At 25.6% G+C, this 14988-nt stretch overlaps 2 protein-coding genes across 3 annotated transcripts in view; both read left to right on the top strand.

Annotated features, from left to right (window-relative positions):
- The first annotated feature begins 194 nt into the window (after window positions 1-194).
- LOC112683115 (fructosamine-3-kinase-like) lies at window positions 195-2143 on the top strand. Of its 2 annotated transcripts, XM_025554012.1 has the most exons (7): window positions 195-386; window positions 459-606; window positions 696-995; window positions 1075-1152; window positions 1229-1361; window positions 1444-1618; window positions 1686-2143. In XM_025554012.1, the coding sequence occupies exons 2-7, from the start codon at window positions 463-465 to the stop codon at window positions 1756-1758; spliced, it is 903 nt and encodes a 300-aa protein (XP_025409797.1). In that variant the 5' UTR covers window positions 195-386; window positions 459-462; the 3' UTR covers window positions 1759-2143. The 2 variants fall into 2 exon arrangements, with proteins under 2 accessions (XP_025409797.1, XP_025409789.1); XM_025554004.1 differs by having other exon boundaries at window positions 195-606.
- Window positions 2144-6602: 4459 nt separating this feature from the next.
- The window catches only part of LOC112683405 (protein numb-like), a 45397-nt gene continuing 37011 nt past the window's right edge, over window positions 6603-14988 (top strand). The window contains exon 1 of the mRNA XM_025554451.1: window positions 6603-6960. The gene's annotated coding sequence lies outside the window, so the exon portion shown is untranslated. The remainder of the gene's footprint in view (window positions 6961-14988) is intronic.

Genomic DNA, 14988 nt, shown 5'->3' with positions numbered 1-14988 from the left:
TAATATTAATGTAACAATATTACAAGTTCGTTTATTAGTTTATTCCACGAATAATTAAGATATACCATATTAATTAATCCTTGTTATATATAATAGTTTTATATTTGAAATAGTTGGATAAATATCCACTTGGAGTGCTAGTCTCATGTTTCCAATATCTTTACACATATCAGCTGTTTGGGAGTCAAACCACCGAATAGATCAAACCCATAGAAAAGAGATTAAACCAATTTCATTACAGAACAAACCACTTTTACTTAAAGACATATTTATCATAGCTCGTTGGGCATCCATACATTCTTAAACCGTGATCATAACATACTAGTGTCAATTTTGTGAATTTATTATTAATTATTTTAGTTGTTCTATAAAACGATAACTATAATGTCTGTTGTTTTCATTGATTCTCATTTTATATTATGTATTTCCAGATTTAATTAATCATTTTTTAATTTTAGTAAAATGGAAAGTGAATTAGAAAATCTTCTTAACGTTAGTGTTAAAAAATTGAACAAATCAGTTTATGGAGGTTGTATTAATAGCGGTTCAGTGTATCAAACCGAAAACAATAAAATACTATTTGTTAAAGAAAACTCGAAACCTGGGGTAATGCTTTAATAACATATTTTGGTTTAAATACACCTGAAAATAATACAAATATATCACATTTTAATTTATTTTTACCATTCTTGCAGTCTGACAAAATGTTCCATGGTGAATTTGAAGGCTTAAAAGCAATTTCCAATACAAATACTGTCCAAGTCCCTAATCCTATTGCCACAAGTTGCACAAGTAGTGGTCAACAATTTATTGTTATGGAATATTTGAATATGACTTCATTAGATGCAAAATGTTCATCAAAATTAGGCAGTCAACTAGCAGATATGCACTTGTTCAATTTGCAAGAACGATCAAGTATAAATCAATTTGGATTCCATGTTGAGACTTGTTGTGGATTTATACCTCAAAAAAATACATGGACTGATGATTGGATTGTATATATTTTTTCATTTATTAGGCAGTTGCCACAGTTATTTAAGTTATAGTCATGGTTACATGTTAAATATATTTCAGACTTTTTTTGTAGAAAATCGACTAGAATATCAGATACAATTGCTACAATCAAGTTCAGAATACAGTTTAAATAATAAGGTATCCTTAGTCTTTGACATTCATTTTATAAATTATAAGCTTAAAAATAAAATAGTAAGTTATTTATTTTTAGTAGAATGTTATAGAAAGTCACTGGACTCGGTTAAAAAAAGTAATTCCAAAATTTTTTCATGGGATTGAGGTGAAACCTTCTTTAGTTCATGGAGACCTATGGTCAGGAAATGTTGCTCAATCAAATTTAAAACCTGGTTAAAATTGTTTTAATTTGCTATACTTAAATGGGATGTATTAATTAATATCTAATTATTACAATATGTTGTTTATTTATAGTTATTTTTGATCCAGCTATTTTTTATGGACATCATGAATATGATATTGCTTCTACTATGTTATTTGGTGGTTATTCTAAAGATTTTTATGATGCATACTTTAAAAAAATACCAAAAGCTAATGGGTTTGATAATAGAATGCTATTATATAATTTATTTCATTATTTAAATCATTGGTATGATTCTTATAATTTAATATTAATAAGAATAAATTACTTTCTTTTTTTTTCATTATGTTTGTAGGAATCATTTTGGCTCTGGATATATTAACTCAACCATGAACACTTTTGAAAAATTGTTACGTATCATTAAATGAAGTTTAAATATTAATTAGTTTGAAAAAACATCCATATAAAGGAGATAAAAAATTGGATAGAATATTAAACAAAAATATCCGAACAACATTTATAATCAATATTTCTTTGTCAATATAAGATTCAATTAATCCAATGCAGTAAAATCTATTGAGTTTGAATTTTAAACATCTTACACCCACTATTTTAGTCCTGGCAAAAAAAAATTGAATGATGATTTTGGCTTATCTTGACAAGACCTAGTATTATTAACAAATATAAAACTTCCCTGTTTAATGTTTCAGAATTATTGCTTATGGATATTTGCTAACCATACTTTGTTTATTATATTTGATTGAAATAGTTTAAATAATATTATTGCAATAAAATTAATCATTACTCCAACTTTTTAATTACAATATACAATAATAAAAACATGTGTTATTTTTTTTAGTTTATAGATGATGTTACATGATTATTATTTTATATTGTATTCTGTGATTTTGTATACATTAAACAATACAACAGGTTAATTTTAACTCTTGGATACTATTCTACATATTCATAATGTACATATTATTCATAATATAATCACAGCTTAAATAAAAAGAGAGAGTTTACTGGCTGCATCAGAGTTGGATCTTGAATTTAAAATTATTACACTAGTTGGGTCCCGAATTATTTTAGGTACTGCAATAGTTGGGTCTCAGATTTTTATAAGTTCTATTCTAGTTAAGTCTTGAAATATTTTGGGTATTAAACTAATTCCTGAATATTTTTTGATAAGAACTATATTATACTAATATTTTCCTTCCCATTTTAACAGATTTAGGACTGTCTATTCGATTTCGTAAAATTATTTTATTTTTATTTATATTTATATTATATATTATGTTTAATCATATGTTTCATTTACTTATATTTGTAAAATTCTAATAATTTATATTTTAAAGGAAAGAAACTAAAAAACAAAAAAAAAACAGTAAAAACATTTTTAACCATGACTATGGTCTTAATAGATCATAGACAGTCCTAAGTTTGTTAAAATGGGAAGGAAAATATTAGTGTAGTATAATACTTACCAAAAAATCAACTAGTGTAATACGTAAAACAATTCTGGACCCAACTAGTGTAGTATCTATAAAAATCCAGGATCCAATTATTACATTACATGCGATTACCTCCTAATACTAAGAAACTAACGCCGAGTGCACTATCTGGTTTTATTTCATCTGTGATATAATCAACATAATTAAATAAAACTTGTGTTAATATTTTCTTAAATTTTAATAAATTCTAATTTGTAAAATTATAAAAAAACTAAAGGATAATTGTAAAAATGTTTATAACAAATTATGTATAGTTAAAAAATGAATGACATAAAATTTATTTGATTGTTTGAATAAATTAATTTTATTTTGAATAATTGAAAACTGGTTATATTTTTAATGCAAAACAATGTGTAGCCTAGAAAAAATTGAAGTTAATGAATAATATGTTAGTATACATCAATAAAAGTAGTTATTGAAAAATGTAAGTATTCATTTTGTGTTTATAATAATTAAAAAAATATATAGTTAAAATATTTATATTAATTGGTGGTTTATAGTGCAAACAAACATAAATTCAATGAATATGTTCATTATTAAAAAAAAAAATTAAATTACATTAAAAGTTTACATGACAACATGCCTATGATTAAATCTAAATTGCCAAGATTGGTATAATAGTCTTAGTTACAGCATTAAGTGATGGTAATGCACATATTCAAGGGGGGGGGGTAGTGGTTAAAGCCTCCCTTCCTTGAGTTCAGAAAAAATTATTAAATATATTTTTATTAAGTAAAAGTGGTTTATAGATAATACAAGCATAAAAATGTAAATCCTAAACGCCTCAAAAAAAATTAATTAATTTAATGTCTGGTGACAATAAAAAAAAACATACATATATATATTTACTTTAGCAATGGGAATTGAAATTTTGAATATTTGTACTATTTCTTATGTATATGTGTAGTACTGCACTGCTCAAATTGAAAAATGAAAGAAATTAGGTACTCAATATTAAAACAAATTAGCTTTTCCCCTTTTAACACGTATCGATTGAAATATAAACTAGTTAACATGTTGATCAAATAAGTGATATACTTCTTTTTAGGACAATATAAAAATCTACATTTCTAACTAATTAGGAGGTTCCAAGTGAAAATAGGCTATTCAGTTCAATATGTACGATATAATTTGTGACGGGATACAATCAATCTTCGAATAGTTTGGAGAGGAGGGTGAAATGTGTACCATAATTTTTTCTTCAAAAATTGTCACATAAGGGTTAACTTTGAGACACGTTCATAATCCCATATTGTATGAATAAGGAAATTCCGGATATGATTTTTAAAAAATAATGTCACATTACTTTTATTTTTCCAATTCGATCACTATTCATCAATAATTAATTATGTAGGTAGGTAAATACAATTTCCATCTTAGACAGGTTTCCAGCTTGTTCTGGTCGTTCAGGACATGGTTCAATATGGATACATAAATTGTATAAAATTAATTAGGTGTTTAATTTAACTTAATTAGGAATTTTATATTTATCTGCCACTAACCAAATGCTTTCAACCATGGGTGCGATCAGTGGCGTAGCTAGGATTTTCTGAAGGGGGGTGTTAATTATAATAATTAAATATTATATATAATACGTACAAACTAAAACTTATTTTAATTAATTAATATGTATACATAATGTCTGTAATAGAGATGTAATGTATATTCGAATTCGGATAGCTTTACCATAAATTATTCGAATATCAGTATTCGATGCTACAATACCTATTATTATTAAACGTTTTGTGTTGCACGAAAACGTAAACGAATAATTTTCGTCACGTATTGTCGCAATTGCGATAATGTTAACCTGTATATATGTAATTAGTATTGTGCATTGTTTTATATTTCATATTGTATTATTGATTTACTTATATTTCTATAATAATGTAATATATGATACGGCTCAAGGGGGGTGTCATATCTACCAAACACCCCCCTTGTATACGCCACTGGGTGCGATATTTAATGATAATAATAATATTACATAATTAATAAAAAATGTAAAACATTAAAAAAAAAATTATGAAGCCAAGTCAATATTTTTTTATTCTAGATATAATATTATATGTAAAATAGCATTTAGAAAATATTTATACCTATATGAATGTTTCATTCATATTTTATGAGTAAAAAAATAATACAATCTTTTATCCAAAAATATAATATGTACATTATTTTTTCTAAGATTAAAAAATTAATTTACTACTGGACGTACAAAGTATTAAAAGTATTAAGTAAAGGTACTTAATGTAGTCACATAAACCCGTTTCTTGTAAAATAACATGTATTACCTAATTTTTGTTTATTTTTTATAAATGAATACTAGAAGAAGGTAAAATTTAATTAATTTTAATTTTAATTAAAATGGATGAACTGATTCAAATAAACTAATGGGCCTCCTATATGAACTTGTTCGGTGTGGCTCATTATTTTCTCGAAGAAATAAAAAAATACAATACAATAAAATATATAAATATAGGTACAAATGTTTTATTATTTTGTTAATTTTTTTTGAATGTCAATAAATTATGATAATATATATTATTATATTTTTGTCATAAGTGTGATAAAATCAAAAACAGGTGTCTATTTGAATAATTAGTATGAAAAATATATTTTAAATATTATTATGCTAGTAACAAAAGCAATTAACATGTAAAATAGTAACTTATATAGCCTATAATAGACCTCAAGGTTACTTTAAGTAGATTATAGGTATGTATAAAATCAAGTACCTAATTTAAAAATCTAAAATAAAAATTTTTGGGCTAAAAAAAATAAATATACCACACAAGGTCATAAAATCTTACCTATCAACATAACCAAGTAAAAATCATTTTTTATACCATTAATCTGTTAATATACAAACATTAATTACAAAAGCAAACCTCAACAACATTGGATAGATTATCTTACCACTTCACGACATTCGACCCAGCCCATTTTTTCATGTTTAAAAATTAAAATTACTTAAAACTATTTTTAATTAATGTAATCAACAAATTATCATCAACTTTGTGATTTTTTTGCAAATATTAATGACACAAGTCGCCTAAGTATTATACTTAATACATACATAATCAAAGAGTTCTTACATTATATTTATTTATATTTTAAAATTAAATTTAAATAATTCAACAATATTTTATATATATATATATATTAGTATTTGTAGTTAATTTTATATAAATTCTTATCATTTAAAATTTTCAAATTTTATTTTTTCAATTTTAACTTATTGTCAAACCCATAGCATTTATCCCTCTAAAGTGTTAATATATTTATAATAAATATATAATAATATATAAAAATTTTATATGATTAACGGATGAGGAAAGTCATTTTTTAATCTTCCTTGATCGTTGAAAGTATAGTAAGATAGATATTTTTAAAAGATTGATGTCACTACATATGTTCCACGTCCTTTGAAACCGACTTGCACTTAGGTTGACGTGGAATAATAAAGCAAGTGTGTACGTATACACCAGCAGTCGTCCTGTTGGTTATAACTTTAGGGCACACTGTTCAAATATCGAGCGTCCCGGTGCACGGTACCTCTATTCAGCGGCAACTCCTTGCCCCTACGCTGTAGTTAGTCCACCCAAGGTCGCGGCGTCTGCGCCGGTACGGCGCAAGTTTCGCGCTCATTGCCATGTACACGCACGCTGCTACTACCGCTACAGAGCGAGCGACGGGCAGCGGGAGTCTTGAGAGTGAGGCGAGCGACCGCGCGTAACGAGTGGGAGGTGAACAGCGGTTGGTTTTGTAGGTGAAGTTAGGATAACGCCGCGCGTATATACAATTAGTAGAACACGAGCCTGCGGTGTCGTTGGCTCCCGATATGAGTCCGTCGTGCAGTAACTTTGCGTAGCGGATAAGTCCTAAAGTATTTTTGTTTTCGCCAATAATATATCAACCAAACCGTCGGAATATCGTGCAGGTCCTAGATTTTAATCGTTCATAGTTTTTCGTCAACAAGAATTCGATCGAGAAAATTACGTACATAGTTGTGAATTTGGTTCCTAATTGAAAAAATGAAACATTTGTTGGAAAACGAGATTATACGCAACAAACAAATAGTCGTCAGACTTATACACGCCGCCGGAAATTCGTGTAAGTTAACAATTTTTATCGTGCTTCACAAATTGTTATTACATTGCTATAATTATTATTAAAAAATCATGAGATAGACCCGTTGCCTACCGTATGTTAGTTGCGCTTTGAAAATGACCGAGTGTGTAAGTAGATAAACCCTATAGCGTTTTTACGGACCATAAAAAATAATCATGGGAGTGGTACATTTATTTATTTCACATTTATGCATGATGATATTGAACTATTTTGAAAGTAAACTATCAACTTTATTGTGTGTTTATTTATTTTTAATATTGTATTTAACAATTCAATTTACTAGAAATGTATCTTAATTCCACAAAATTCATAACACAAGACTTAAATAAAGGTTGAATTATCTATGCTTATAATTAATATAAAACGGCTTAGAGCGTATATTAAGAGCTATACTTAAATGGTGTTTTTAATTTGAAATATATGTTCATAAATTGATATGAAGCTGATAATTTTGAACTCTTACTAATATAGTTTCATGAACGTTCCATAGAGGGTCCTTAAACCTGAAGTAGCCCTTTATAATTTAACTCAAAGATAATATTATATAAAAGAGAAATATATTGATACAAACTTACATATTATATAAAAAAAATGTAATCACCGTAAAATTCCTACGTGTATTTAAAGTTTCTAATCATAATCACTGTTATGCAATTTTAAATAAAAATAGAAAACAATTTTTGCCATATAAGTTGTCAAGTATATTATAATTACTTAATATAGGATATTTACATGGTTCGGTAAATAATATAATTCGGTTAAATACAATAATAAGTCCATTATTTGATGTTAGTGTTCTAGTTTTTTTTTGGTTTAGGTTTATTAAAAGATGAATTTAAAAATTAAAAACAATATATTGTTTTTAATTTTCAAAAATTTCATATTTTCTAATATCAAACATTTAAAAAGTTCGACAACTTTATTATTATATATGCTTTTTTCAATACATATTAATAGATTTCTAGGTACCTGTCGTACATATATAGTAAATATAAGTAATATAAATTATTTGTTTACTTTTATATTATTTTAAATAAGAAGAAATGTTTATAAATATAATTGTAATTAATAGTATAAATTATAATTAAATTACTAATAATTATTACACAAATCAAACAAATATTTATGGTCAACATTTTTTTTTTTTTTTTAATGATATCTCTGGTTTTTGTTCTACACATTAATATTTATAGTTTTAATTTATACATAACATGTTTTGATAATAAAATGAATAATAGTTTAAACTTGTAACTCCATAGCAACTTAATTTAAAAACTTGGAGTTGAAAGTTATGTAAAATATTATTAGTTATTACTAGGGTTCGGGACCAAATTGTTGGAAATATGCATGCAAATACGCACACCGAAATATGCCCAAAAATATACAATTAATCTTTTTTTTAATAGTGATTAATTTTTTTTTCGTTTTAATTTGATTTAATTAATTTTGAATGTTGACAATTTTTTTTACTTTGTACATTTTTTACAACAATAACTCTATAAGTCTAATACTATAATATTACTTTGTGTGATAAATTTAATTTTCTTCATTTTCTTCTCCTATAATGAAAAATGGGTTTAGTATAATGAAAATGTAAAAATAATTGCATGTTTACTTACAAAGATAGACTTCAATTACGCATTTTCTTATATTATCGAATTTAAATTCACGTCGATTTTTGGTCAGCATATTTTTATAAATTGAAAACAAACATTCTATGTCTACTGTTGTTATCAACGCATATTTAAAATATATCAAGTAATTTAATTTTAAATCTTCAGGTAAATCTGTACGACTTCTTAGTGTCCAGATAAAATGTTGGAAATTTTAACCATTGATTTTTAACCCTTATTTTGCTTCAACAGTTTCAATTTTTGTTTTTACCATTTTTCCCTGTACGGCACGACAATACTTTCCTGAGTAGTTTATTGCCGCGACAATTTAATACATTATCTTTTTTCTATTGTATATACTATACATATACGTTATTGCGCTATACGTAGAAACAATTAGGTATTTCCTTGATTGCCATGTCCGATGACGCGATGACTCGTTCTATGATTCGGTATAGTGAGTATTAAGTATTAATCGACGTATGTCAATAAGTAAAAAAAAAAAAATATTAACCTTTAGAACTAATGTATTTCATATAAAACTTAAAAATTAGTAAATATGCTTTAAATAACAGTTAAATTGCAAATACCTGTCTAATATGTATTTTGTTTAAAAATGGTAAAATATACAAAAATATAGAATTAAAAATTTTGTATTTCACTCAGTTATGTCTTAAAACAAATTTATATCTTATTTAGATTATTCTATAGCCATTATTAATGAATATACAAATGCAACCAGTCTCGAATCCTAGTTATTACCTAATACACTATAATAGAACTGCTTAATTTCAATAGATTTCATATGAAAATATTTTAGGGGCGCAAGCTTTTTCAAACATTGGCATAGGTACATATGGGGTTACAGGAGTGCTTAGAACCCCAAGTTCTAAATTAGTACTCCCAGTTTATTTTGAGGTAAAAGTATTGTTTAAAGAAGATTATTTTGCATTTATATAAATGAATTAACTCAAATTAGCATTGGTAATGCACTAATGCCACGAACGTACAATGTACATACATATGTTATACGTGTATGTATGCAGTAAGAGTATTGGGTATTTGTGCTTATGTTACCTATGCATGCGATACTATGATAATGGTCAAGTTTATTGCTGGAATATCATTTAGGATTTTGGTTTTGTTTATTGTCTATATACAGGTTTGATAGCTTATTAATAAAATATAGTGATGTTAATTAATAATATTTTGTTATAATATTAAAAATCACTAGATTTATAATTAAACGGTAAAACTAAAACATTCTATGCCAAGTAATTATAAGGCAGTAGTTCTCAACCGCGGGGAATTCCCCCCCCAGGGGAGAATTAAGAATTAGATCCGGGGGGGGGGGGGAATATAGTGATGATAAAATTACGAAAATAATTATGTTATTTTACACTTACAATGTGTAAAATTGAAATCACTTTATATTTTTAGATTATTCCGCATCGTTGACAATTATATTTTATAATGATAGTGGATAGACCTTTTCGTATTTAATATAATATTGATAAGTACACAGAACCTACTCAAGGTATAGGTGAGCTAAGCACCTGCCTAGAGCGATACTTTAATAGGGGCAGCATTTTTGAAATTGTCTCATACATTTTTTTTAGTTCAATTGGTGTTTTAAATATTTAAATATAAAAAAAATAAAAAAATAAATAAAAATATAGAAATATTTAAATCAATTCATTTGTAAAAACCACTTACCTGTACGATACAATAATATTGTCTAAAGTTATTATATTACTTTATATTACGGCCTATGCTGGGCGTTTTCGATTATTCCAAAAATATAAATAACCACACAGTCCAATCACTTCCGTGATGTCCGACGGTCGCGATAGTGATGGGTTTTGAGTAATAATTATAGAAATAATTTTTAAATCATTTTACATAAATGTGTGATGTAAAAGTAGGGGGAGGGGGTAAGTTAAAATAAAAGATCAATTTTTTTTAGAGGTGGCAAAATTTGATTTTGTCTAGTGCACTATCTTTGCTTGGTCCGGCCCTATAAGTACAAAGTTTGATTCACACGATTCAAAAATAGCCTAAACTCTAATTTAAGGAGGGAGAATGAGATTTTTTATAATTTACCAGGGGGCATAGGATGAAAAAGGTTGGGAACACTGTTATAGGGGGTTTGGGAGGGGCTTTGCTCCCCACAGATTACATTGGGATGGATAATTTTAGCACTTCCAAGTTTTATACTGAATGTGCGCCTTAAGCTACCCTAAATCTTATATTTACTCGGAAATTGGAACAAAAATATCATATATAATGACATTAAATCGAAAAAATCGTATAAAAACTATTTTTCGAATGAAATTAATTAATTAAATAATATTCACTCAAAAATAAATTATTATTTATAACAATATTTATAATCTATAATTTAAATCATTTTTTTATTATAGATGTTAACAAATTATAAATAAAAAAAATTGATAAATAAATGAAAAATTATAAATATTATTTAATCTTTAATCAATAATATATGTTTGATAATATTTTAATTATTAAATAACTTATGAATAAGTATATTAATATTATTAATATTATATTATATTATTCATATAATAAGTAATATATATATATATATATATATATATATATATAAATCTTATTAACTTACTTTACTTTAACCTTTTATAATGATATTCTTTATAAAACAAATATACAAAAAAATTCTTAACCAAATGTGCTTAAACAGTTTATGACTTTGAAAATAATGGTAATTAATGATACTTATTGCCTAACTATGCTATAATTTATTACTTCATTTTTTTGGTTTTAAGTATTTTATAGTATTTGTGTACAATATTTACGGTTATAAGTAGGGTCTGGAATTGTATGCATTTGCATATTTTTATATATTAAACTAAAAAGTAGCTAGGTAAGACAAAAATTTGAATCATAATCTAATGTGTTGGTATGCGAAATTAAATTTGGCATATTTTTGCATATTTGGAATATTTCAAATTGTTATGCATATTTTAGTATTTTTGTTAAATTATTTATTACTTAGCGCATGTGAAATTATTTATTACTTAGTGCATATCCATCGTAATTCCGTGAATCGTACAGTTATATAATTTGATTTTTGTGTTATAATAAGATAAGATAAAGTTTGCTAAAAGTACCAATACGATAGTAACTCTACAGGTAACTTTAAAAATATTATAAAAATGCACTTGATTTGTTTGATTTGATTGATTTTTATTTGTGACTTTTTGTTTAGATGAGTGAGTGTTCAAAATATAATTTAATTTCAACACAACATACAGTTCCATCTAGTTCAATAAAATATATAAAATACAGTTGATATATTTTAAAGAATATTTTTTGTTGAATATTAATTATTTAATGAATTGTATACATTTTAAAGTTAAATAAATTTAATAAATAATAAACATACATTTTTGTTTGCATATTTTTCCATATTTTGAGTGCATATTTATCGCATAAATGCATGCATATTTGGTACGTTTTTAGAGCATATAATTCCGGGCCCCAGTTATTAGTTATCTTGTGATTAAATTATATTATTATTATTACTTATTAGGTAACAATGTACTATAAAATAATTCTACTCGTATTATTTCGATTTTATTCACGAGTTAAACAAAACAAATTGCAATATTTAATTGAACTTTTAAATATCAAAAGATAATAGATTGTATAATAAAAATTGAACAGATGGAAGTTTGTTTGTAACACTTGAGCAAACACATGATCATTTTCAAGAGGTATTTATATTTCATGTACTTAGTTAATTATATATACATAATACACATTTCATTAGTATATAGTTATTTAGTTATATAGTACCATTTGCGATTCAAAAGCGCATTAAGAATAAGCTCTAATGGTAATATGGTATAATAGTACTGTTGTATATTATCAACACAAAATGAAAAGCTTGATTTTAGTTTTCAAAAAAATAATCCATATTGAAGTAAAAATATTAAATAGGGTTTAGTAATAATGCATATAATTTTTTGTGTATTCCCACTAAACATTTGATGTTTCCAATGAATTCATTATTTTTGATTGGAGCCGTTGGAAGTACTTATTTTTATTGTTACTTTGCTATTAAAAATTTAAGACATATATATATATATATATATTGTGAGAAAGCTTTTACATCACCTGTTAAATATTTATAGCGGTTCTAGTTTTTATTAACCAACTTAAACAAAATACCTATAGATCAGTGCTTCTCAACCTTTTTTGTTTTAGGACCCCTTAAATTTAATTTAAAAAACTGTCAAGGGCCCCCTCAATCAAAATCATTAATTATTTATTGTTAATGAAATACTAAATTTACATGCACTATTTCACACAAATAAATTATTAAAATGTAAAGAAAATAAATATATTTTAATATATTTTTGAAATGTAATCTTATAGTTTTATAAAACTTAAAACATATACAAACAAAAAATAATTGATAATAACTATAAAGCAATTCAAAAGTATTCATGTTGATTTGGTTTCAAACAAAGGCTAGGTTAATAATAATATTAATAATAATAATAATAATAATAATAAAAATGTTATAATAACAATAAAAATGTTATAATTATTAATGTGATGTCAGTTGTGATATTTGAAACTGAAATACGCGAATTTGTTTCTAAAGACTGGTGTGAAATGCATAATCTATGTTTGTTTTTTTATAATTTGAATTTGTGAAAATGCAATTTCACAAAGATATGTCGATGCAAAAGGTATTAATATAAGTTAAGCCACTTTTGAAATTACAGGATACTCTTGCTGTAGTCTTAACCAAAATTTAGTAAGTTCTTTTTCATTCAATTCGGTTTCAAGAGTTATAAATGAAATAAATATTTCATGGCTCCCAGTTATATAACCATGGACTCCTATTGGACCACAGCCCCCAGGTTGAGAAGCACTGCTGTAGATGACCAGGGGCAGATTGGTCAATCGAGAAATCGGGTATCTTCCCTATGGGTCAGTTCTTGTTGGAGCCGTAAAACTTACTATGTAATAACAAATTTTTTTTTTGTAAAATAAGCGTAAAACATTAAAAAATCAGATATGAAAGTATTATTTTAGTAGGGGAAACCTGGATAAGTTGACGAATTTAATCTTGATTGTTCTAAAATAACAGTTAAGTTTAGTTATTTTTTTAAAAATAAGTTAAAATTAGTACTTAAAAAAATAATTCGAAATTCGTCACCTAACCATATGCTGGGATAAGTTGACATTTTTTCGGATTATGTTATAGTTTGTAATTTATATTATAAATTGATGAATAGATACATTTTTTATAAAATTCAATGCGTTTGTTTAAAAGTTTAAAAATAAAAATAGTTTATTTACTCAGTTTAATGACTTATTCTTTATACATAATAATTACCTATACCTAAATTAAAATGATTGTGGTTAGAAACATAAATAACAAAATTAAAATTGAATACAATTAAAACATTTTAACCTTCAGTCTTTGAAAATTACAAACTAACATAAATTATATAAAAATTAACTTATAAATATTTTAATTAATTAATTAATAATTTAATTATTATTTTAAATAATCAAATATATTTAATATATATATATATATAGGCACGCATGTTATATACTATGTACCAAGAAAATCATACCTATCTACAAAAATCTACACATACGAATCAATGCCTGTTTGTTAACAGTTGTTCATATATTTTTTATTTTTTTACAAAAATGTTTCTTTTATATCTTGTAAAAAACATTCAAAAACATTTTTTTGACTGACGGATCTCCATCGTTCTTCTTGCAATTGTCTTTAAAAATTGGTTACTCCACGAGTTCTGATTCCACACTTTACTTGCGTTTGTTTCCATAAACATTCAATAGTCTATGTTTGACCAACTGTACGTGAATCTATAAAGTTTTTGTTGTGGTTAACTGTTTGGTTTACGGTAGATAGCATACGATACTGACAATTTGTTGATAGGTAGCATACGACACGTGAGCCTGTATTTAAAAGGATTAGGACATTTAATTAAAGTTCAAATTTAACGCAGATCGGTTATAAAATATTTAATAATATTTTCTGTATCTATAAAAATGTAGCAAGGTCAAACTTCAAGTTTAAGTTAGAACATTATCTGATTAACTCAAAACTCTTGTAGCTAAAATTAGGTATTATATATTTTACTGATTTGGGAATGAAACTAAATAAATTTTGAAATGTAAGTAAAATGATGCCCTAAATTATGGTTTGGAGGGGAGAAAGTTACATTTGAGGTGCATGGACCAGTTTGATCCATATTTCCCGGGCCGAAAAAATTCGCCAACCCACCCCTGTATATTCTGTATATTACAAATATAAAAATGATGGGTACTTTTCGGTTAAGCTACGTTCAGACGGTGACTGCTC

Source organism: Sipha flava, unplaced genomic scaffold, assembly GCF_003268045.1.
Source record: "Sipha flava isolate LNK unplaced genomic scaffold, YSA_version1 104_pilon_pilon, whole genome shotgun sequence".
NCBI lineage: Eukaryota > Metazoa > Arthropoda > Insecta > Hemiptera > Aphididae > Sipha > Sipha flava.
Note: the sequence above shows the minus strand (reverse complement) of the source record. Positions and strands in the feature narration are given on the sequence as shown.